Genomic DNA, 23,779 nt, shown 5'->3' with positions numbered 1-23,779 from the left:
TATGGTTTCATTTCTCTTAAAATGTTCTTCTATGTAAGAATAAGTAATGGAAGTCAGAATTTGTAATAGCATCCTTTGTCAGAGAAATAAGGTGTTTTGATATTTGCTCTGACCCTTCTGGAAAATATGTACTCTTTTTAGGGCGCCTGGGTGGCTCAGTGGGTTAAGCCGCTGCCTTCGGCTCAGGTCATGATCTCAGGGTCCTGGGATCGAGTCCCGCATCGGGCTCTCTGCTCAGCGGGGAGCCTGCTTCCTCCTCTCTCTCTGCCTGCCTCTCTGTCTACTGTGATCTCTCTCTGTCAAATAAATAAATAAAATCTTTAAAAAAAAAAAAAAAAGAAAAAGAAAATATGTACTCTTTTTAAAGAGTTGGAAACGTGGTTTTCATCATCTTTCTTTGTCTTTGCTGTTTCTGGGGTTTTGTTTTGTTTTGTTTTACCACACCCACCTGAACATACATGTTTTTTTAAACATCCGTGTGTGGATTTTTAGAGAAAGGAGAACCAGCCAGCCTCCTTGCCCGTTGCCATGTTGTTTTGTGGCCTCTGCCTGCACGAATTAATTGTGCGAATTTAGTGAATTACCTTTTCCTGTACTTTCATTTTTCCACTGAAGTGTTTGTTTTTAGTGATTCATAAGAGGTTTTGTCTTGTTTTGTTTAGTTAAGAAAAGATAACTGTCCTTCCCCTGTCACTGACTGGGGTTTGAATCTGTTTGAATCCTGGCTTTCTCACTCATGACCTAAGAAATTCAGGCAATTTACTTAAGTCTCTGAGAATTGTTACTTCTTTGAAAACTACATGAAACAGCACTGACTGGCACAAAATCCAAGCCCAATGTGTGGCTTCAGCTTTTGCACTGAATATTTTCTCAAAAACAGTACCTCCAGAACTCCTGCTTTTTCAGATCCTTGGACATGTACCACTCCCTTGCTGTAACCAAAGCTCAGAAAAATGAAACTGAAATCACTGAAATAATTGTTTTATTCCTCACGTTGGAATAAAGGAGAACAAGTTGATTCCGTTTGAGCTAAAAGAGGAACTTGCAGGGTCATTCCTGGGGTCAGGACATGCTCAGAACAACATCTGAGCTCTGGGGACGGGGAGGAAGGCCTTGAGCTTCATCACAAGATGAAATTGTCTTCCTCAAACTGTGCCCGCCAAGATGGCAAGTACATTTGAGAAAGATTTCCAGTTGTTGAGAGTCAAAATGGAAAGGACCATCTATTCAACATGCCAGCCATTCCCCGGCACTGTGGTCGATTCCCGTCCTGGCTCTGTGTTTTGACATCCTGCCGTTGTAGGAGGGAGGTGGGAGGGGTACACGCTGGCCCCTCCCTACATCTCCCTCTTGGGACAGACCTTTTGCTTTTCTCTGCAGAGTCCCTAAAGACACAAAGCATGTGTAGCTGCTCAGCTCTAGAGCTGGGCACATTGGGGTTGGGTCCCTGTTCCCCCTCCTGTCTGTGTGATCTCAGACACGTGGATGTGCCTCTCTGAGCCTCAGTGCCGTCTTATTCTCAATGTTGATAATAATGGCTTTCCTGAAAGGTCGTAGTTGAAGACCACATCAGCCCCTAGCAGTCATCTTCAGCATGGCTGACAGTCACAGAAGTAGTCTCCACTCCAGATAGGCGGGCAGTGCGAGCACAGCACTCAGCTGTGTAGTCTGTGCTGTGACCAAGACATTTCGGGTGCCTCTCACTTAGCAGACCCCTGACCAACAGCTCCTGGCCGCTAGGTGGTCAGCAGGAGGCCCCTCTCCCTCTAGCTATCACACAGGGCATATGGCCTGGCAAGTGGAGCTCAGGTTGGACCTCCACACCCAGTGGCCCCCATAGTTCGGGGGCCTTTGTGCCATTCATGGACTGGCTGTTGCCCCTCGTGCCAGAAAAAACCCGGAAGTTCGGTTAGCTATTCCTCCGGAATACACCAGGAATTGACAGCAAGTCACACGCACTGACGTGCATGCTCTCAAGCATGCGTGTCCAAGCTCACACCAGGCAGGTGTGCACACTCCACATGTGCATTTGCACACACGTGGGGCCTGCACATACAGGTCCCCCTCGGCACGATCTCTTCTCAACCCTGCAGCCAGGCTTAACCCCAGGAGGGAGCCTACCACCACCCCTCATTCCACTGAGAGTCAAAGCCAAGGCCCTCTTCAGGGATTCCCAGGCACCCTGGGGTCTGTGCCCGCCCTGGTCCAGGGCTGGTCCCCTGATGCCCCTAAGCTCCCTCTCTGCCTTTGTGCCGGCTCTTCCTGGGCTGGAGTGCTCCTCCTTCCGCTCCTCACCTCCTCAGATCCTGACCACCTCCATCTCCAGAGCTCCTCTTGCCCCGACTTGGACCTCTCTCCCCAGTGCTCACCACCTCCCAGCGTCATTTACTTATTCACTTCTTTTGCTCGCCTTCCTCACCAGAATGTATACCGGATGAGGACAAGGATCTCTGTGTCTTCACCCGCAGTCCTCTTGCAGAGAACGGTGCCTGGCACTTGGATGCTCTCAGCAAATATTTGTTGAAAGACTAATGAATGATTGTGGACCCACACACTAACAGTGTCTTCATTCTTACAACACTGTCTCTGATGGAAATTTGACTGCCGCATGCAGTTTGCTCAGATTCTCAGCTCTTTCCCTGTACCGACTTGGCATATATGGGCACTCAGGAAATTGCCTTGCATGGATTGCTTTAGAACCTTGGGCCCGTGGTAGCCATCTAAGGCCTCCATTCCTGTCAGCGCAATCTGTGGTAGGAGGGCCATAAGGGGGACATCGACCTCCCTGTCCCCCAACACCTCTGGGGTGTCACTGTTTCACCCCAGAGCCCCCAAGGCAGCCCCGCCCTGGGCAGCAGCTGTCAGCTGTGGTGCCCATCTCTGTAGGGAAATCGCTGTCCTGTGCTTTCTCATCTCACCTTCCTGGGCAGCTTCAAAATTCTGTTCTTATCACCCACTGACTTCAGTTTCTCATGATCCTATTCCCAGCTTTCTGTAGGAGGAGCTATTTCTCTGTATTTTGGTTTCATTCAAGTAAAACGAAAGGGTTGGACTCCTGAAATACCGCTCAGCTTTCCAACTGTTATGAGTCCTCAGTGCTTCCTGCTGCAAAATGCTGGTCTCTGGGCTGTTCTCCAGCCTCCCCTCCCCACTCCACTCCCAGATCCCTCTCTCCAGCCTTTCCCCAGCCCCTCTCTATGGGCTCCCTCACGGTCCCCACAGCCCACTGTCCTGGATCGCCTCAATGTTAAGTTCCTTTATGTCCACAGCCAGCACTCTGCCGCCAAGCCACATCCTCTGTCTGCTGTTAGCTCCTTTATTTCAAAATCTCTCTTCTGAGTTTGCTTTCTTTGACATCAAAGCCTACCTCTCCACGGCCTTCTACCCTTCCTTTTCACACCAGCGTGAGGTCATCCATCTCAATAAGCACAGTGAACGTGACGAGCATTCTTAGTGTTTTTCAGAGATGGAGCTCATTCAGCCTGTGAGGAGGCCTCCTCCTCCTCTTACAGGTGAGAAATTGCAGCTCCCAGTGGACAGGGAACTGGCCCAGGACACATACCTCCTGGTGGCAGAACTGGGATTTGAACCTGGGGTGTGTGGTTCCAGAGGCCCTGCCGTGACCACTGCCCTGTCCTCCCTTTTCATGTGCGCATCATCTTGCCCTTTTATCCACACCCTGCCTGCCCCTTTCCAGGGGGAGAACTGCAGCCCTTCCCCAACTCCTGCTTGAGGTGGCACTGTGGGCCTCACAGGCCGGGTCCACCGGCTCGGGATAAACACCCACTCCATCTTCTTCCCAGGCAAGGCTGTCTTTCAGCCTTGCCCCCATTCCCAGAGAAGGCATGTATCCCTTTTCTTCTGAGTCTCAGCCTTCCTTGGGTCTAGCCCTGCCGCCTGTCCCAGCCTGCCTCCATCTGCAGCCCTTACCTGAGACTCAGAGCACTGTCGAAGCCTCCCCATCTTGACTCTGCTCTCCCTCACACTAGAATCTTGCAGGTGACTATGAAATAACAGCAGCGCATCCTTTTGCTTCCTTTAGAACAAGATGCAGATGTTTTCCAGAACTTTCTTCAACTTCAAGAAATAAGGTTTTTGGTGGACAGTGTTCCTCCCCCGTCTTTAGGGCCAGGCTCTCTTGTTCTGTATATTAAAAATAGAAGAAGAAAGGTTCTCCTTCCTGTACTTCAGTGATAGACGTGGCAAAGGTCCAAGATGGTGTCTCGTTTACATTCATTCAACAAACATTTACTAAGCACTGTGCTGGACTAGGTGCATGCTCCGTGCTGTGACTCTTAATGACATCCCTGAATCCCTCTAACAGCCCTCAGGAGCCCCTGGAGACTGGAATTCTGTAGATTCTCCTCCATCAATGCTATTGGAGATCTTTTCTGCAAGAACCTTGTTTTCATTCATGAAATACTGCAGGATTTACAAATCCTGCCCCTGTGAGACCCTCTGAGCTGGCCCTCCAACCCGTGTGCTTCCAAATGCAGCCTCCTTGTCTTGTGTTTGGTTTTGGGAGTCCCAAGCATCTCCAGCTGCCGGGAGGACCGGGGACACAAGGACCACAAATAGGGCTCCCCGGGCCCCTGCCAGCCACTCCCAATGCTTCTCTCCCTGGCTCAGAACGGACATCCCACCACCCAGTCTGCCAGGGAGACATCTGCAGCACCTGATTCAAGCCTCTCCGCCTCCCTCATTCTTTCTCCTCACCTTATCCTCACCACGCACACACCTGCTAATCAATAAGCTGAGTATTTTCTCCTTCACTCTGCTCCTGTACCTTACCTATGCTTCACTGCCAAGAAGGGCCCTCCTTCCTCGAGACACTTGACTGCCACCTGCTGGTAATTTGTCAGAATGGCGCCACAAATCTCGTCCACTTCGGGAGAGCAGGGGCGCATCCTGGACTTGGGCAGCGTGCTGCTCAGAGCCACCATAAGCGTGGCCCTTCCTAGCGCAGTGAGCATGCTGTCACACCTTGATCTAGACCCTGTCTGTCCAACTAGGTTGAGGGAATCTTGAACATTAGGACTATGGATTCCTTTCTCTATCCCCAGTGCCCTGGGGGTAGAGAAACGCTTGTTCAGTGATCCCAACGCAAACACTAGTTAGTTACCTTAGGTGTGGGGCACCTGGTCTCTCTGGGAGAACATTCACTAGGTGCATCTGCTGCAAAGCAAGGCAGCCGAACCCCCCACAGGCTGTCAGTGTGACCGTGGAGGGCAAAGGTGGTCTTGCAGAGGATACGGAGACCCCTCTAGCCTCTTGGCTCTGCTCAGAGACCACCACTGCCTGAACAGACCAGAGCGTCTCCTCACCCATTCCCTCAGTAAACCTGGAGCTGGGCACCAGCAGCACAAAGCAGAGAATGTGGAGGAGGGGGCCAAGGGCCACCTGCCGTGGCTCTCAAGGCCAGGGCGGTGCCCAGGGCCAGCCTGTAAAGGTCGTGGGATGCAGCGATGTCCACACAGGAGCCCCTTATTGGGGGGAAGCAGATCAGTAAGCAGACAGCTAGGAGACAGGGTCATCGGGGTGCCCACTCGAGCCTCCATACTTTCCCAGCCACGCCCCTTTATGGAGCCACAACATCAAAAGCCACTGCCCCTGTGACATCCCGGGGCTTCACAAGCTGTCACACCTGAAGGTAGGGGAAAGAGGGGGACAGCCTTTCACTGAGGTCCCATTTTAACCCACTGAGCCACCCAGGCGCCCGAGGTCCCATTTTTTTTTTTTTTAAAGATTTTATTTATTTGTCAGAGACAGAGGGAGAGAGAGCAAGCGAGCACAGGCAGACAGAGAGGCAGGCAGAGGCAGAGGGAGAAGCAGGCTCTCCGCCGAGCAAGGAGCCCGATGTGGGACTCGATCCCAGGACCCTGGGATCATGACCTGAGCCGAAGGCAGCTGCTTAACCAACTGAGCCACCCAGGCGTCCCCCGAGGTCCCATTTTAAAAGGGGAAGTGCTCTGTTCTTTTGTAGGGCTGGTTTCCTCAGGTCCAGTTAAGAGAGCCTCCCCAGCCGACTGCCCTGCCTGCTCAGTCTGTCCCCGTGAACTGATCAGATATGCTTGCCAGCGAGTGTGAGGGCTGTACATTTCCTTCTCTGCCCCACCTGCCAGGAAGCCCAGGGACAACATGTTGGTTCAGGTTCTGTGGCTTTCCTAAACTAGGATTATTTTTTTCTTTCCCCGCATGCCCCGGGTAGGCTCATTTCGGGGTTGTTATATTTTACTGTGTGCGGTGGTCTTGGGGGCAGGACTGGCAGTGGTGCGGTAGTCAGAAGATCCCGCCCAGGGCCAGACGCACTTGGGTTGCAGTCCCCACCGGCTAGCTGGGTCATCTGGAGCAAGATAGCTTTGCCTCCTTGGCCCCTACCTGGAAGGCTGGGGTGAAGACCACCATCAAGGGATAGGTTATTGTGAAGCTAAAATGAGTCCAGCGTGAACACGTCTGTCCCCTTTCCCTCCTCCCAGATCAGGGGCTCTGCTGTCCTTCATCCCACCTGTGCTTCCTCCCTCCTCCCCATGTCGGTCAGCTTAGGATGAAGGATAGATACGACTGGAGGACCTAGGTGACCGACCGTCCTGGTTTGTCAGGGACAAAGGGGTTTTCTGGGAAGCAGGACTTCCAGTGCCCAAGTGGGAAGGTCTGAGGCAGACAGAAGAGTCGGTCACCCTAGAACACACACCATCACCATCTCAGTGGGCGATAGGAGCAAAGGTTTCTTTCTTCCTCGTGCTGCTCTCTCCATCCGGGACCTCGTCCAATGGAGGAGTCTCTATCCAGAAGTTGCCAGTCTTGGCACCAAGGACCTCGGGGGAAAAGTTCTGTTCAGAAGTCGAGGCTGTCCCTTCCGCTCATATTTGTCAATCTAAGCTAGTCTCATAGCCTGACTGGGGGCATTGTCCTGCAGACTGTCCTTGTGGGAAGGGGCAGCTAACCATGTGAACCGTAATGCAGTCTACATGCTCCCTCTGCTTCCTGTAGCATTTTGGGGTGCCGGGTCAGGGAGGAGGGACAGCACAGAGAGACACCGGTCTGCGATCGGTGGGCGTCAATGTGGTCATCGTCCTGTAGAGGACACGTGGGGGTTTCTCAAGGGCTGCTCAGCCTCACCCCGCTCTGCTCAGAGGGGCAGCTGTGTCTGTTTTGGGTGCCGTACAATGCCGGTGAGGGTGACACCCTCACCCTCCTCAGCTGCCAAGGTGTGTCTGCAGGGGCAGCGGGGCTGGGACTTCTTTTCTAGCCCCCGTGCTCCTCCGTGTGAAGCCCCGGAGACTCTTCTTCTTGAGCTCCAAGGAGAATGAGGGGACTGAGGGGGAACCAAGGGGACCACCAAGCTCTCCCCAAGCACACTGCACAAGTCCCTTCGTGCCTTGCTTCCTCTGCCATCCAGGGAGCCTCTAGTTCAGAAGTGGGTACACTTGTGGCCCCCAATTCCAAGACTACAGGCCAGGCTCTCCCACGAGTGTCTTCACTGTGTGTCACCTGGATGGCAGCACCAGGGCTGGCCCTAAGCTCCCCCTGGCAAGGACCCCTCTCCCAGTTACTTGTGGTCTCTGGGAGCCCCCTTCCTGGGCTCAGTTCTCTTTTGGAAATAGCACAGAGGTGGGTTTTTTTCCCACCTGTTTCATTCATTGTCTTACATTGAAGAACACCTTTTTGGAGAGAAAAGAGATTTCTAGGAATACTTGTCACAGCTGATTCAGCTTCCTTACTTGGTCCAAGCATATAAGAAAGGACTTCTGAATTTTTTTTTTTTTTAAGATTTTACTTATTTATTTGAGAGAGAGCGAGAGGGAGAGTGGGGGGAGGGGAAAAGGGAGAGCAGACTCCCCATGAGCAGGGAGCTTGAAGCCAGGCAAGGCCTTCTGATTTTTATTTTGCAAGATATAGTGCCGAAGTTTATGCTAGCATTCATTATTTCTATAAAGTAAATTTGAGTATTGGAACAATTGGTTCAAATAAGAAATTTCATATGGAGTTTGGTACCGAGAAGCTTTGTCCAAGTTTCAGAGAAGCCGGGGGGACAGTGAGTGAGGTGTGATCCGGGGAGCCCCCTAATAGTGAGATCATGGGGCAGAAGGTGGAAGGGCCACAGGTGTGAGGAGAAGGCTCAGAAGGCTTCTCTGAGGAGATGCCACCTGAAAGCACTTGAAAGGAAAGCAAGAGTTCACCAGGTGACCGGTGGGTCAAGGGAGCCACACCTGCAAAGCACCGTGGGCACAGTTGAGGCCACGTGCTCTAGAGAACTTAAGTACTCCGGTGGCCTAGCGCTTTCGGCACAGGATGTGCAGAGCAGGGCAAGATGGGACAGGACGCAAGGCGAGCGGGCGCACTGTGGAGGTTTGATGTTGCCCGGCAGGGCGCTGCTGGAAGGCTCGGGGCAGAGCAGTAAAGCCACGGAAGTGTTTTAAACAAGGGGGTGTCCTGTCTGTGACTGGAGTGTGGAGGGGCGAGTCTTGGGGGAGAGCAGCCTGGATGAAGGTAGTGGCCAGGGGACAGAGGGGGGTGGCTAGATCCCTCTGTTAGAGGGGTGGTGGGGTGAGGGAAGGAGAGGGCGCCCACGTGGGTTCTGGATAGCTGGTCTGGGGGCTGGAGAAGAGCGTGGGACCGGTGTGGGGAGGCAGACCAAGGTGGAAGGACATATGGTAAGCGCTCGGGCAGCACTGCCCTGGGGACTTGGTGTCTGTGTGGGGTGTGGGCTTGGGGACTGGAAGTCCCAGATCCCGTCATGATTTTGCACGTGTCCAGACTGGCTCCCAGAGTCAGACAGCGAGGGTGTGTGCATCGGACTGCACAGAGGAGTAAGCTGGGAGGACGAGAGCAGCCGTGGCCCTGGACACGGATTCGAAGACCTCTGTAATGGTCAAGCCCCAGGTAGTCCAAGGGCCGCAAGGAGCCAGCAGAAGGGGCAACCCCACTAGTTTTGCTTTGTATCAGGAAGGTCAGGAAAGGCCCTTTCACAGCCCGCGTCTCGCCCTCTCAAGGCAGAGCCAGGGGAGAGTAGAAGGGTGGTGGGCGCAGCCTCCCGTGAAGCCTGGAGCCTGGCAGAGAGCCCTGTCCTGCCAGCAGGAGAAGGCAGGGCCACAGGCCATTTTAACTCAAGCGCCTTCTCACCACTGACTCCCCTTCACTCTGGGTGCCCGCCCTGTGCTTGAGTGCCCCGGACACCATCTCCAAGCGTCTTACTGTGCCTCCAGCAGTCTTAGAGACGGGCCCTGCGCACGCGTGTTCTGGCTTAACGCTTCCCGGAGGCCTGTTTTCCGGGGCTGCTTGTCCGCCTTTGGGCAGCGGCTCACGTGGGAGAGCCTATGGCTCTGCTTGACCTTGATGTGGCTCCTGGAGCCCCTGTGTCCTCTCACCATGTGACCTTGGCGAGTGTCATCTTTGAGTTTCTCTCGTCTTTGTCTTCTCATCCAGTGGAAAAAAAAACAGAGTATCTACCTCAGAATTATTTTCGGGCCTCAGTAAGTGAATCTCCATAACACAGTCAGAATGGAGCCTGACACAAGGCACACTCAGTATAATTTTATTGCCTGGCCCGGTAGGAGAAATGAAAAGTCCAATTATCTTGTTTCTCTTAAGACCACATCCAGGAATCCATGTTTAATCAATCATTTCAAAAGACTTGTTTGTCCTAAACTAGCTGGGCTGGCAAGCCTCTCCCCACTGAGACTCTCCCTTAGCTAACAGGAGATTGTGCTGTGTGCCTCCCCCCAAGTGACCTGTGTGGGTTTTCTTTTCTTGTGGGCCCCACTATAGGTTTCTAGAAGATGTTGAGTGCCTGAAAGGAAATGACAAACCATGAAAACCGCTTTGAGGTGACCCATCAGTCCAGTGGTCCCTTGCTCCTCCCAAGGTGGATCTGAGCTTCAAGAACTCTAACTTCAGGTAATAAAATCACACCCCCAGCCCCACCTGCTATCACTGGCAGCCCCCATAGTACTTCTTTCAGGAAGTGTGGTTTCTCCCCATAGTCCAAAAGTTGGAACAGTCCACCTCATGCAACAGTCTAGCTGGTCAAAAAGAGGGAATAGGGGCCAGAGGTCGCTCCCCATGTCTGTCAGGTGGCCCAGAGGCTCACCAAGACCCCGAGGGGAGGGCTCTGTGCTCCTCCCTCATCTGCTTCTCTTCATGTCTGTCATTATAACTTCTAACAGCCACCCATCTGTGCCTTTGATGTGATTAAATGCTTCTCAAAGGATAAATTGGAATAACCAGGAAATTCCTGAAAGTGAAAAGTCCTAAGAGGACAAGGGTTTGTTCTACCTAATAGTAGAATGTATTATGAGGCCACAATGACAGATAGTGTGGTGCTGGATTGGAAGTAACTAGATCAAAGGAACAGAATAGGAAGTCCAAAAATAGATAACGATCAATAAAGGTGACATTTCAACTGACGTAACAGAATGTCTGGTCTAGTGAATGGTGTTGGCACGGTTATCTATCCACTGGAGGGAAAGAAGTCTCCAACCTTAGGTAGTATACCAAAAGTAATTTCCAAATGGATTAAGAGCTATATAAATAAAATTATAAAAATATTAGGATATTTCTATTTTGGGGTGAAAAAAAGGCTTTTTTAAAAAAAATCTGTCACTTTTAGCATCACATATAAATACTGTAAGCCAAGTTAAAAGGCAAAAGGGGGGTGGTTATTGATGACATCTGTGACAAACAAGGAATGACTATTCCTAATGTACAAACTTACTCATTCAACACCTATTGAGTACTTACCATATGCTAGAAAGCATTCTCAGCTACTACGGTGCAGTGAACTAAACTCAGTCCCTGCTCTTCTGATGCTCATAGTCTAATGGACAGAAGGCTAGTAAATAAGTCAATTATGGATCAGGGGCCATGGGAAAAAGTGAAGCAGGGATGGGGGGGTTGCAGCATACGATATTCAGAGAATATCACTTCACTGCGGAAGCAACGTTGGAAAAGAAATCGGAAGGAGAAAGGAGAGCAGTGGTTAAACTTGGATGTCTTTGTAAATGTTGAGCTGGTGGGATCTTCTGACGGATTGGCTGCAGGTTGTAAAAGGAAGCAAGGAGTCAGGATGACTTCTAGTATTGGGGCCTGAGCATTCAGAAGTTCCACTCATCGATGTGAGCATCACTAAGGGGCTTGGCTTGGGGACAACCAGGGGTTTGGATTGATTTAGTTGGAGGTCTTTGTTGTATACTCAAAGGGAGACCTCAGGGAAGAGGTCCTCTAGGTTTGGCATTCAGGAGTGGTCCAGGCTGGAGGTAAAAGTAGGGGAGTTTTCCGAGCCTTTATCCTACTGGGGACAGTGAAGCTAGACCAATCTCTTAGGGAGTGGCTGTAGATAGAGAAGGTCTGAGAACACCTTCAGGACTCTGATGTAGAGGTGAGGGAGGGGGACGAGCCTGCAAAAGAGGCTAGTGTGGAAAGGGTGGCCACCGAGATAGAAGGGGTCAATGAGAGGGTAGCCTCTCCAAAGCCAAGAGACAAGAGGGGCAGATCAGCTCTACCAGGTGTCCGGATGGGACAAGTAGGGAGGGAATGGAGAATCAGCCACTGGATTTAGCACTGAGGAGCTCCCTAGGGAGCATAACGGGAGCTGTTCTGTTGGAATGATGAGGACAAAAGCCTGATTTGAGTTGGCTTATCCTGAGTAAGAGGAAAAGAATTGGAAACAGAGAAATGGGGGTACTGACCACAAGGGAATGGAGTTCAAAAATACATGTGATTTTTTCCCCCACAAATGAGTGTTTGTATTCAAACGAGGGTGATCCAGCAGGGTGGGGAGAGTGGATGGTGCTGGGTGAGTGGCAGGGACAGAATTCCGGCGTAATGGTCTTCAGGAATGAGACAATGGCGTCCCCACCTGTTGGAGGAGCAAAATTCCTACCAGCAGCAGCGAGGCGGGCTGGTGGATGTGCTCCCTTTTCTCAGTGGAGTAGAAAGCCAAGTGTCTGCTGAGAGTTGGGATGGAGAGCTGTTGGGGGCTTGAGGAGAAGAAAGAGGGTGTGGTGTTCTTGGTCATGGAGAGGGGAATAAAGCGAGCAGGGGGTCGAGGATCACCGGGCGGCGCTGGCGTTGGAGGTGTGCGAGGTCGTGGATGGCAAGTGAGAGCAGTGAGTTCACTGTGTGCTTTTCTCCCCCCAGGTTCAGGTGCGCAGGTGAACATGAGTTAGGAGGCCCATCCATACTGAAGAAAATGTGGTAGAAAAACAGGACATGAGTGGGCACAAAGGAAACCAGAGCAATGCCTATAAACATAGGGACAGCATCCGTAATCATTTAAAAATGCAAGTAAAAACCAATGGGGTTTTGTCCTTTCCTTCAGATTGATAGGAGCTCTTGTTGGGAATATAAATTATCGGAGCTCTTTGGCAGCACGGTGTTCCAGAATGTACCAAGACCTACCACGTGTGTTCCCTTTTGTCCTGCTTTTAGACATTTAGACTGAGCGAGAATAGCTCTAGTGCCTGGAGTTAGAGCACTGAGATGATCCCTCCAGCAGTGGCTGTGAAAGGGAAAACTTGGCCCACACCTGACCCTAGTGCACTCGTCTGTGGGCGGAACTGTAATGAGGGAGCGGAGATCACAGTCCCCTTCTTGCTTTGCAGATGAAGGAACTTGAGCCCAGAGAGAGGGAGTGACAGCCCCGGTCACGTGGTGTGGACCTGGGACCCCGTCCGTGGGCAGAACGCGGCCCTCTTCCACTTGGTTTGGAGTCGAAGTCCCTTGCAAGGTACTTGGCAGTCTTTTTTGGGCCACCTGACTCCATGCTTATAAAATGTGAATTCTTGAAATGTTTTGCCAGTTGGTCTACAATGTCCTTATGTCCTTTATGCAGGTTTTCCTGGCAGGGGATGCTGGGCACAAAGGCTAGTCAGGGAAGACAAGACAGACTTTGCATGGCCCCATGCTAGACAGGGACCATATTTTCCTGACTCCTGAGGGACTCATGGTCTGAGAAAGGATATTTTCTGCTTTTCTGGGACTTTTACAGAAGTAACAAAAACACAAAGATAACCAGTAAATCCTATTTATTTTATGGACTGGAAGAAAATAAAATTACAACTGTCAGAGAATATCTGGTCTTCTCCATGGGAGGACCACTGGGCTCTAAGTCCTCGAGCCTTGGGTTCTGGAATTATTCTTGCGTGCCCTGGGATAGGGACCCAGGAGAAGCTACCCAGTTGCTCTGAACTTTGGCTTCATCAGAAATATGAGCAGGGGGATGCCTGGGTGGCTCAGTCAGTGAAGCATCTGCCTTCAGCTCAGGTCTTGATCCCAGGGTCCTGGGATTGAGCCCCATGGGAACCTGCTTCTCCCTCTCCCTCTGCTGCTCCCCCCACTCCCCACTGTGTGTGCACACTCTCTCTCAAATAAATAAATAAAATCTTAAACAAACAAACCAACCAACGGGCAATATGAACAGGTTAACCTACATTCTCTATGTTAACTCCTAAAGCATGTCAGCTGCTCTCTCCATCCTGCCGTGTCCCTATTCCAGCTGGCGCAGGGGAGATGGATTAGTGTGGTAGACCAGTAGCCCGACCCTCCACAGGCCCACCCTGGCCCTCCGCCGTGGTAGGAGAGCATGTAGAAATCACCTTTGTGCCTCCTTGTACCAGTTCCAGACCTCCGATGGCTGACCAGAGAATGGACGTTTCTTCGACAATCAGTGACTTCATGTCCCCGGGCCCTACCGACCTACTCTCCAGCCCCCTCGGCTCCAGTGGCGTGGATTGTAACCGCAAACGGAAAGGCAGCTCTACCGACTACCAGTAAGGCCTCCTGGGCTCCTCTTCCTCTGGCTAACTTGGTGTCCGTTCCCGGCACATCGAGGGGCCAACTGCTGTTCTCCTGGAAGAAGGGGTCCTCTTTGTGGAAAGGGATGGAAATGAAAGATCCAAGTTTAGGTGGCCCCACAGTGGGGTTTTGTTTTTGTTTTGTTTCGTTTTTGCTTTTATCTTCCTCCCTGGATCGCAAGCAGGAGGGAGCCTCCAGCCCTGCTGAGGCACCCCATCCCCCTCTCTCTCCCCAAACTGGGCCACATCAAGGGAAAAGGAAGAGGCTTAAAGCCAAGCGCTGCCTTTCACCTTTTTCCTCCAACCTCCTTGGCTCCTTTGAGCAAGATGGTTAAGCGTTTGGAGGTACTCTCTGTGGTTTCAAAGAGGACTTTGCCTGGGGCTCTCTCTGAGGAAGTCCCCAGTTGCTTAATTATGTTCGTGGAGGGAGTGAGTGAGTGCAGGCCCCCTCTGAAAGTACCGTAGGAACATTGGTATGGCCCTGAAACCTTACTCAAATTAGTGTGTACCTGTTTTATTAAATAGTATTTTTGTTTCTTTTTAGACGTGATGACTTTTCTTTTGAGTAAGTAAATTTGCATATATGTAGCCAACCCTTTACTATACAAACACTTAGGGAATAAACAGCTGCATAGAACATTCAAAGGCACGTTTTGTTTTGTTGAGGCAACTGCTTGGGTTCTTATCCCCTTGTCCACTTAAGAGCTTTTCTTTTGTTTAATGAGGGAAACATCTCCAAGGAGGTATCTCCCCCACAGCAGATGTCCTTTCTGCTGAAGTTCACAGGTCGAATTTGGGGAGCACAGTGGCTGAAGGTCAGATGCCCACTAGGAGATGCTATGATTAATATGTAAGTGACCCCAGATGATTGAGCAAGCCAACGCCCAGGGGATGGAGAGTGGGTGTGAGGCCCGAGAGGGTTCTTCTGGAGCAGTCCCTCCCCAGCAGGGAGGCCAGGAGGTGGTTTCCACAGACCACTTGCCTTGGGTGGTTGGAGTCACTGGTGTCTTCTAAGTCCTCTGCTATCTAAACCTGTGGTTTCCGACCTTGTCCCCACCCAAGACCTCCAGGTTTCCCCCTGGAGGGAAACCCCATTTACACATCTTCTGTGACTCATGGAGGCGCTATAATTAAGCACCCCTCATCCCTTTCCCTGACTTTTCAATGCGCTAATTGTGTCCAGTGGGTCAGGCGGAGCTCTCTTCACCTGAGTTGATCATCCTGGCCTCAGGGATCAGCTACAAGCTAAGACAAAAGGGGAGGGAGAGTTTCGGTTTTCCCCTGTGGCCTGAATCCGGTCTTCCGCACTCTAGGACTAGCTAGAGAAACTCTGTGCCAGTGAGGCAATCAAGGGCTCCTGGGTGGGAATCCCTGTTCTAGAATGCCCACGCTGTGATTTGGTGCTCCTGAGAAGAGTTGTTTTTGCTGTTGAGACTACATTGTTTGAAGGGCCAGATCCCTCTGTTCTTACAGGATGAAAGAGAGAGGCCCAGGTGCCAGGCAGTTCGCTCCTGGTATAAGCTTAAGCACCGGAGAAGGGTGTGAGGTGACCCCAGGGTGATTTGGAACTCCTTCCTTGGAGGATTTTAATCTGTTTTCCACTAAACCGTGAGGTGCCCTGAAACCTGGATCATTGGAGATTATAAAAGGGAGATAGATCCCTGCTGTGACACGAGGACCCCCAGTGGCCAAACAGGGCTCCACGGCCCTCAGCCCTACTTGTGCCCTCTCTCCCTGGTCCTTGGGCCTCGGGGGTTCCCACCTGGCTGAGAACCAGAACACTGTGTATCTGTGTCTTTGAAAAGCTGCCTCAGGGCTCTGCTCAATGCTTCTTTGTGGGTTCTCTGGTCTCCCCTCCTCACTTCACCCCCCCCCCCACCAAATATATATGTATGCACACGTATATTTGAGGCTTGGTATGTTTTGCAAATGAATAAACTCCATTTATCCAGAATGATGAGGGGAATAAGATATTATAGTTATTTGGATATAGTTATTAAGAATTTCCATAAATGCTCTGTATTCCCGGTTTCTAAAATAGGGCCTAAAGTATGTTAACAGCAAGCTCTGTTGATGACCACACGTAACTTTTGTTTGATCATCAGGGAAACTAGTCCTAGAAGCTGTGTGTGTTTGACTAGTCTGCGTCGATAATCAATACTACAGAAATCTGAACTTTCTTATTTGGTTTCTGGATAAATGCAATCCTTCCATGTTGTAAGAAGCAGCTTTGTATGTCTTAACAAATACTCACGTTCTCTCTTGTTTTTTCAGAGAGAGCATGGACACAGACAAAGATGACCCTCACGGAAGGTACCATGAACCTAGTCATGACCTTCATCCTGATAGCTATTTTCCTTGCATAATTACATGTTCTGTTACTTGGTACAGGTCCCACCTGTGTCCTTGATTGGGGATAGGCTCAAGATACTCACCCCCCAGCCCCCCAGGGTGGCTAACAAGAGCCCTTGTGTTGGAGACAGATGACAGGGATTAAGCAGGGAAATGAATGAAGCTGAGAAGAAGAGAGCGAGGTGTAAATTGGCCATCAGTCTCCCAGGGATTGTGTCTGATCTTGCTTTTTTTTTTTTTTTCCCCTGCCTTCCCTTCCAGGTTAGAATACACAGAGCACCAAGGAAGGATCAAAAATGCAAGGTAAGCATAGACCTGTCTATACAGCATCCTGATTCTGGCTGCCCAGAGTGCAGCTGAGGCAGCTCTGTGTGTCTGGTCCCTGTCGGTCTAAGCATCCTTTCAGGGCTCAGGGTGGGGGTTGATGTGGGCTGCCTGCCACTTGTCCTCTCCACATCGAGTTGGCCTTCACTCTTGGCTGTCGGATCACATTTAACCTAAAGGGGACTTCAGAAGTAACAGGAAACCTTTCCAGGCTGAAGCTCTTCCCCAGCGGTCTCCAGCAGGTTCCTCGCTCCTTCCTGATTCGAGGGCCTCCAGAGGAGACCTGGCTCAGTGACCCCATTCTTGGGCTGGGCCTTGCCTCTCAGAGCAGCCCGTGTTGCATTGCAAGGCCAGACATGGGGCTGCCTTCGCCCTTGAGTAGATTCTCGAACTTGGTCCCTCCTGCCTCCAGCCACACTTGCTGACCCCATCCACATGGGTCTGCTCTCCTCCCAGTGGCTCTAGGGCCCTCTGAGGCTGTCCTGACACAGATCCAGGGCTGCAGAATTCGACTGGCCTGAGATTTGTAGCTTTCCCTACACGGCCTAGCCTTGGTGGGAGGTCCCTCTTGGTGGCTCTGTTGCTATGGCAGCAAATGACATTTCCACTGGTGATACACCTCCATAGGGGACAGTCACAAATGGCAGCCGAAAACAAGTCAGGAAGAGCGTGTATGCCTGGGGAAACATCCCTTGCCTTGACGGGCAGCCACTCCTAGGAGGGACGAGTGTGACATTCTTCAGAGGAAGCCCTTGGGGACAGATGTAGCATCTGCTGTGTCTTGGTGGAGTCATGGTTGACCCAATGATGGCGGCGCTAGTTACCTAGTGACTCAGTCAGTGAGGCTCTGACAGGCCACACAGTAGGTTCCTCACAAACCTCCGAGACCTCTCCGTTACTCCAGGATCACCACCCCCCCCGCCCCCCTGTGGCTGTCCTAAGTGCTTTGCTCTTGTCAGGCTCCACGTCCCTTCTGTTTCCCTCAATGCCCATCTTAAAATCCAACCTGACAGATGCTGAGAGGAAAAGAAATGAGAACGGGTGCCTAGGTGGCTCAACCGGTTAAGTGTCTGCTTTCAGCTCAGGTCATGACCCTGAGTCCTGGGATGGAGTCCCACATCGGACTCCCTGCTCAGCAGGAGTCTGCTTCTCCCTCTGCCCGTTGCTCTTTCTTTCTCTCTCTCTGTCTCTCTGTCTCTCTCTCTCTCTGACAAATAAATAAAATCTTAAAAAGAAAAAAAAAAAGTAATGAGAAATTCCCTATCCAGTTTACTCTGAGAAGACAATTTTTGTTCTGTTTCTTCTTAATTCTGAGTATGTGGAAAGCATGCAGCCAACTAATACTGACCCCGGGGTAGGGGGCAGTGAGGCCACTTCTTTGGTACCTTTAGTCGAGTTCAAAGCCTTGTGCAGATTCTAAATGTGCCCTGTCGGGGGAATGTCAAAAACCGTGGGAACTGACTTTTGTCATTGTCTCCTTGAGGCTCGGCGTCATTTTCTAGAAATCCTTTTTCCTGTTGTTGTGCAGGGAAGCCCACAGTCAGATCGAAAAGCGGCGTCGGGATAAAATGAACAGTTTCATTGATGAACTGGCTTCTTTGGTGCCCACATGCAATGCCATGTCCAGGAAATTAGATAAACTTACTGTGCTGAGGATGGCCGTTCAGCACATGAAAACATTACGAGGTAAGACGGTGGGCTTTATTGTCCCTGAGGCTCCCTACCAGTGTTCTGTCCCTGGCCTAGGGTGTGCCTGAGGCCCCAGGACCATGGTCATTATTTGCCAGTGTGGAGCCTTCAGCAACAGGCCTCTTCTTCCCCACTGTAGGTAGACCTGATGCTAAATGGAGTGATCATTGAGTTTACGTAGGTGTCCAGGGGGATTGTGCAGTCAGTCCTCTCCAGGGGGTACACGTGTATGTGAGAAGCAGGCTCCGTGCGTGTCAGAGGACCCACACCTTCCATGCGTGTGTGTGCCTGGGCCCCACTCACCCGGTGATCCCCATCAGAAATGCAGGTGCCCTTGGAGACCCTGAGAAGTCCCCTGCTCTTTGTAGGAGGAAGATTCACCCTGGCTCCTTTCAAGAGTGACTGGGTGATGGCTTTTGCTTCATTTTACTGTCAGGGATGAACACTGATGAGATTTTCATGCTCCTGGAATTTTCCCAAACCAGATAGACACTTTGAGGGAAGCAGTATTTTCCTTCTCTGAACATGGGGTGGGTGAGAACATAAAAGCAGAGCAATGTGGAAAGGACTTATCCAAACCGCTGGAGAAATCTGTAGTGTCACAGGCCCTTCATGAGCACTGGGCCTGGCAGGTTCTGTGGCCCATCTTGGACCCTTGGAGGAAATTGGAAAGTGGGCGCTCAGTCAGACCTCTGACCTACGTGGCAAAAGAATTGCGTTTTTATGAACATGGCAGCATCGTGTCCTATGCTGTGAGCATGTCATCTAAACATTCCTATTAGGGAAAGTTCTAGAGGTTAAGTTAGTGTAAGCTAATTTTCATTAAATTGGAAGGAAACGAAGGACAAATCTAGAGTTCTGTCAGAAGCAGGGGTGGGGCGCAGTGTGTGCCTCGTTTGTTGATATGAAAGTCACAGATACATTCTGTCCACCTCCTTCACCGTGGTACTGGGAATTGTAACTGATCTTTTCCATTTTATTTCCTCACTGTTCTAACCATTTTTGCAGATTCCAGGTCATTTGCTGCGGGCATTTTTCTCTGTTACTATACAATGCCTGTTCGAGTTCCCTCTACGATGCCAGATGGATGGCCTTTTAAGCATCTCGTCCCCTTTCAGCCTGAGGAGCCAGAGTTGAATTCACTGAAGCAATGCATTTCTCTGGGTTGCCAAGCTCGTTTACCGCCCCGCGATGAGGCAGCTCTCCCGCTAAATGCCTTCTACAGTATATTTATTTACTCAGGGCCTGGCTGACTGGACGTTCCCAGGAAGGCTCAGTGTGGCCATCTGAGGGACCTCTAGACAATGCATTTAACGTCAATCCTGGGAGGAGGGAATCTTCCCAGGAGCTGCAGTTGCTTGGCTTCCAAAGCTGCCTTCTCTCTTTGAAGCAGATTTTTACTTATGTCTGTTACCTCTTGGCTCCCCTATGGTGACCAGAACAAGCCTGTTAGGTCCCCTGTGGGCAACAGTTTTGTCTTTTCAGCGGGTTCTTTCCAAAGCCTGACCTAATGCTGTGTCCGTTAAGGAAAAAGAAGAGAACATCGAAGTCCCGGGTGGTAGGGACTAGGCCACATCTGGAAGGTCAGAGGCTTAGTGGAAGGAGCCATTCCCTGAGTAGAAAGTGTACAAACTTTTTTTTTTTTTTTCCTCCCTAAGGTGCCACCAACCCATATACAGAAGCAAACTACAAACCAACTTTTCTGTCAGATGATGAATTGAAACACCTCATTCTCAGGGTATGTCACAATCATGAGCTTGTTTTACACATCCTTAGAAATGTGAGTGAGGTAGCAGAGGGTGGGAATTTGATGTCTATACATTGGACATTTTGAGGCCCACTTTGTCTTTTCGGGTCTCCACATCTGTCTAGACGGTCTCCACAGTCCTTCCACCCTCTTTTAGACAAAAATTGAAGGCCCAGGCTACTGTGATTTTTTTCAGTGGAAGGAGGCAGGATTTTGTTACTCATAGGTCGTCAAGAACCCCATTCTGGCATGAAGGTTTTAGAAAGGGACGGATATAGGTAACTAAGGATTTGTCTTCTTGTCCCCTGACTGCTGGGACAAAAACATCCGTGTACATCTTGACACCAAAATCCCATCAAAGCAAGAAAGCTTCCAAAGACTCCTCTGCCTAAGGAGGAAAAGAAATGGGGGAGGTGCAGCTCTCCCCTCTCGCCCAGCACACTCGCTGGTCTTGCTCGTCCCTGCAGAGAGGCAGTGGACATGGCACCACGCAAACATGTCTTCTGTGTGGAGTCTGGTCTGCCTCTGGATAGAGTGAGATCAACTTGGAAATTAAAGGGAAAGAACTGGGATTCAGAAGCCTGTCCTCTTGCAAACTGTGAACAGAAAAATGTAACCCGCCCCTATCCTCCCGCGGCCAGGATGGACCTCGCTTGCTAAACCCCCATGGCATCTGGGCACATGTTTTTGAGAGACATTTGCCAGGCCTCCGGCTCTGGGCCACTCTGTTGTCATCCTGACTTTCCGCTCTGCCTGGCTTCTGGTCCTTTGTAAGTCTGGCCTCTGAAATTCATTCCCTCTTCACGTGTTCTTGCAATTGGAAAGCTTTCAGCTGCAAGGAACAGATGACCTGGTGAACAGAGAGGGTTTTGTGTCCCAAATACAGCTGGTCCTGCGGTAGACCAGGAGGGGCTGGTGCTGTGGCTCAGTGAGGGCGGCCAGAACCAGGCTCTGTTTGCCTTCGCCAGCAGTCACATCAGGCTTGTCTGCAGTCTGCTTCCTCAGTGTAACCACACCAGCCAGACACAAGAGGCAAGGGAGTGTCCAGGCCAGGTGTCCCTTTTCTCAAGAAAGGCCTTCCTGAAAGCCCGGTAGTAGACATTCGCTTCTCCAGAAGGTGTGACTTAATGACTCCGGCTTTGCGGCAAGGATTTAGGTTTTTCCAGCCTCCACAGAGGAGACAGGCAAGAGTCGCACATCACCACTGGCCACACACACTTTCCAAAGCCAAGTCCATTTGCTAGATTTTCCTCTGGGAGTGGTTCTCACGACCCATTGTGGAAACTTCAGCTGTGGTCTGGTTGGCCTGGGGTTGGCCTGGTGCTCTCCTTGCCATAGAAGCCATCACCTTCGTGCCAGGTGTTGGCACTCTGTAATCCCGCCCCTCACACTCTCTTGGACAGGGGTTATTGTGAGGTGAAGTTTTTTTCCATCCTGTATAGGTGTTCATTTTTTTGAGCTTCTGTTTTTGTCAAAATCTATTAGATGATCCTATTTCCAGTTGGTCATCAGTGGCTCCTCCGAAGCTTCTTGTGTCTTTCCTTCTGTGTCTTTCACTCACGAATACTACAGGCAATCTGAGACTTAGTTCTGTGTGCATGGCACTGTTCTAGGTACATCCAGGTCAACAGTAAACACATTGTGGGGGTCTCAGGCATCTCAGCAAGTTTGTGGTGGTCCTTGGGCTACCTCCCTCAGGGCATAGCTCTGCACTCCTCTCTCCATCCTTCTTCCTAAAGCTGTCCCTGCTCCCAGGGAGGCCTTGCTGAAGGTAGGATGCAAACTGGGACTGCTGGTCTCTGGAGGAACCACCAGAGCTGGCTTCATGGGCAGCAGCCTCTGCAGCCCCACAGGGCCCAGAGCTTGGTTTAACGCTCTGCTCTTGCCACCTGGAAGGGCATAAAGTTTGGAACAGGGTCTCTGTGTTTCTATTCACACATACATCGTAGGGCTGACCTTGATTGCCATATGGCTAATTGGATGTTTTTAAGGAAAAATATATGTGATTACAAATGTGTTTTATTTTTAACACAAAAGGCATATGAAGTTCCCATTATATATAACATAGGTTTATAGGTATTTACATGTATATAAACTTCTTTTGTAATGGCAAATGCTTAATAACCTTCTCTTGTAAATTTCCTGTCCAATCCCCACACTTATCAGGGCGTGGAACAAGTATTTTCATGCCATTTAAGCTAAATACTTCATTGGGCTCGCCTTTCCTGTGCTTCCGTGTCCCCCAGCATCTGTAGCACACAGCGGTGATGTGTCTCCCCTGAGGAAGCTCATCTGCCCTCCCTGGGGCGTGCCTGTGGCGACAAAGCACGGTCCAGTCCTTTGCCACTTCCAGGTTCCCAGTTCTCAGGAATTTGCTTCAACAGAAGGCAGGGTCCACTAAGATGGTGTTTGAATGTTTTGGCCGTGGGAACTGGACTTCTGCTCTTCCTTCCCAGTGCACATCTGACTGACTGCTCTCTCTACTGAGAGCTTTCAAAATGGCTTCCATGAATGGTGTGTAAGGGAGCCATCAACCTGACCAGTGCGTGATGTCTGGATACTCCACCTCCCCATCTTCTGAAAACTAGGCAGACCCCACCAGGGCTTTTGTGTCCCTTACTAAGTCTGCCCCACCCCCCCAGCCCACCCCCCACCAAGAGGGAGCCCTCCCTGTGGCCACCTGGTACTAGTGGCATTCTCCTAGTCTTAGCTCCTCCACTGCCCCCCTGGGCCTCAGCTCCTTCACTTGGTGGCATTTATCTGCCTGAGGGAAGCAGAGTCAGAAGTGTTGAGCCTCTCCTCACTGATGGCTCACTGGCCTTTGGAGCCCTCTTGCCGTTCCCAGACGTGTTGAGACCACCTTTGTTCATGACGTCCCGGGTTTAGGCCTGACTCTGCCCGCATTCCCGCCCAGAAGTCGCGGGCACCATCTTACGAGGCACCTTCTGTGCCACTTCACTTCATCCGTGAGAAGCCTTGAAACACTTCTGTGAGATGTGAGATTGTCTGCAAGGCAGCGCGCAAGTTATTAATACCCTAGTTTTTGACTGAACGAGGCTTCCAGCAGATGGTGCTTGGGAAGTCTCTTCCTCTCCACTGTCCTCCCCTGCCCCTGTGCCGGCTTAGGAAGAGCTCAGGCCCCGCTCCCTTCCAGCTGAGATGTCTAGCGCTGCAGAGACAGCGCTGGTTCGGTCCCCTCCAGCTGCCTTCATGGCCGCACCGGTGCGCTTGCCATTCTTTTCCTCAGGCATGTGAATTCATTTCCTAGTTCCTTGAATTAAACTACATCCCCCAAGGCCCTTTTGTGGGAAGGGGAATAAATTTTTCTAGATTTTTTTTTTCCCAAGAACAGACCAAGGACTTGTGAATAGGCAGGGTGTTGAATTAGAACTGTGGGAGCTGAGCATAGACGCTCTCGGTCCCTGGGAGGCCCCAGCAGCAGCCGAGTGGCTGTCTGTGTACAGAGCAGTGCGGAGGAGTCACACACAGCCTGAGCTCTCGGACACTTTGGTATTTTATCCGCTTCAGCCTACCAAAGAGCGTCCTGTCTTGAGATCTTGGGTTATAAGTCCCAAGACAAGCACATAGATTAGGTTTTTACCTGTACCTAAGGCGAAGAAGGAGGAAGTGTGTAGGGGAGATTTTTGCTTTGCTTTTCTTGTCTCACTTAGGATATAAGCAGCCCAGCCCTGGATCAAGAAATGATGCGCAGCAACAGTAGTTCTCAGTCCTTGTGCCTGAGAATCCTTTGGGGGTAGGGGTGAGAAAAGACTCGTGAGCTGGCCCTGCCCCAGACCATCAGCATAAAAACAAACACCACCCCACTCCCCATGTTGAGAAGCACCGTTGGAAAGCGAGTGGGCTCTGTAAATGG

General features: G+C 50.9%; 1 protein-coding gene across 15 annotated transcripts in view; it reads left to right on the top strand.

Moving 5' to 3' along the window:
• The window catches only part of ARNTL (aryl hydrocarbon receptor nuclear translocator like), a 105,047-nt gene that overhangs the window by 55,749 nt on the left and 25,519 nt on the right, over positions 1-23,779 (top strand). For 7 of the 15 annotated variants that reach the window (XM_045065794.1, XM_045065789.1, XM_045065784.1 and 4 more), the window contains 8 exons: positions 9,769-9,897; positions 12,603-12,727; positions 13,617-13,769; positions 14,338-14,358; positions 16,068-16,106; positions 16,407-16,448; positions 17,998-18,155; positions 19,817-19,896. In XM_045065794.1, coding sequence (XP_044921729.1) covers positions 13,630-13,769; positions 14,338-14,358; positions 16,068-16,106; positions 16,407-16,448; positions 17,998-18,155; positions 19,817-19,896 — 480 coding nt within the window. In that variant the 5' untranslated portion in view covers positions 9,769-9,897; positions 12,603-12,727; positions 13,617-13,629. The other 8 variants (XM_004752015.3, XM_004752011.3, XM_045065790.1 and 5 more) reach the window with 5 other exon arrangements.

This window comes from Mustela putorius, unplaced genomic scaffold (genome assembly GCF_011764305.1).
Source record: "Mustela putorius furo isolate JIRA1106 unplaced genomic scaffold, ASM1176430v1.1 tig00003859_pilon_pilon_pilon, whole genome shotgun sequence".
Classification (NCBI taxonomy): Eukaryota; Metazoa; Chordata; class Mammalia; order Carnivora; family Mustelidae; genus Mustela; species Mustela putorius.
Note: the sequence above shows the minus strand (reverse complement) of the source record. Positions and strands in the feature narration are given on the sequence as shown.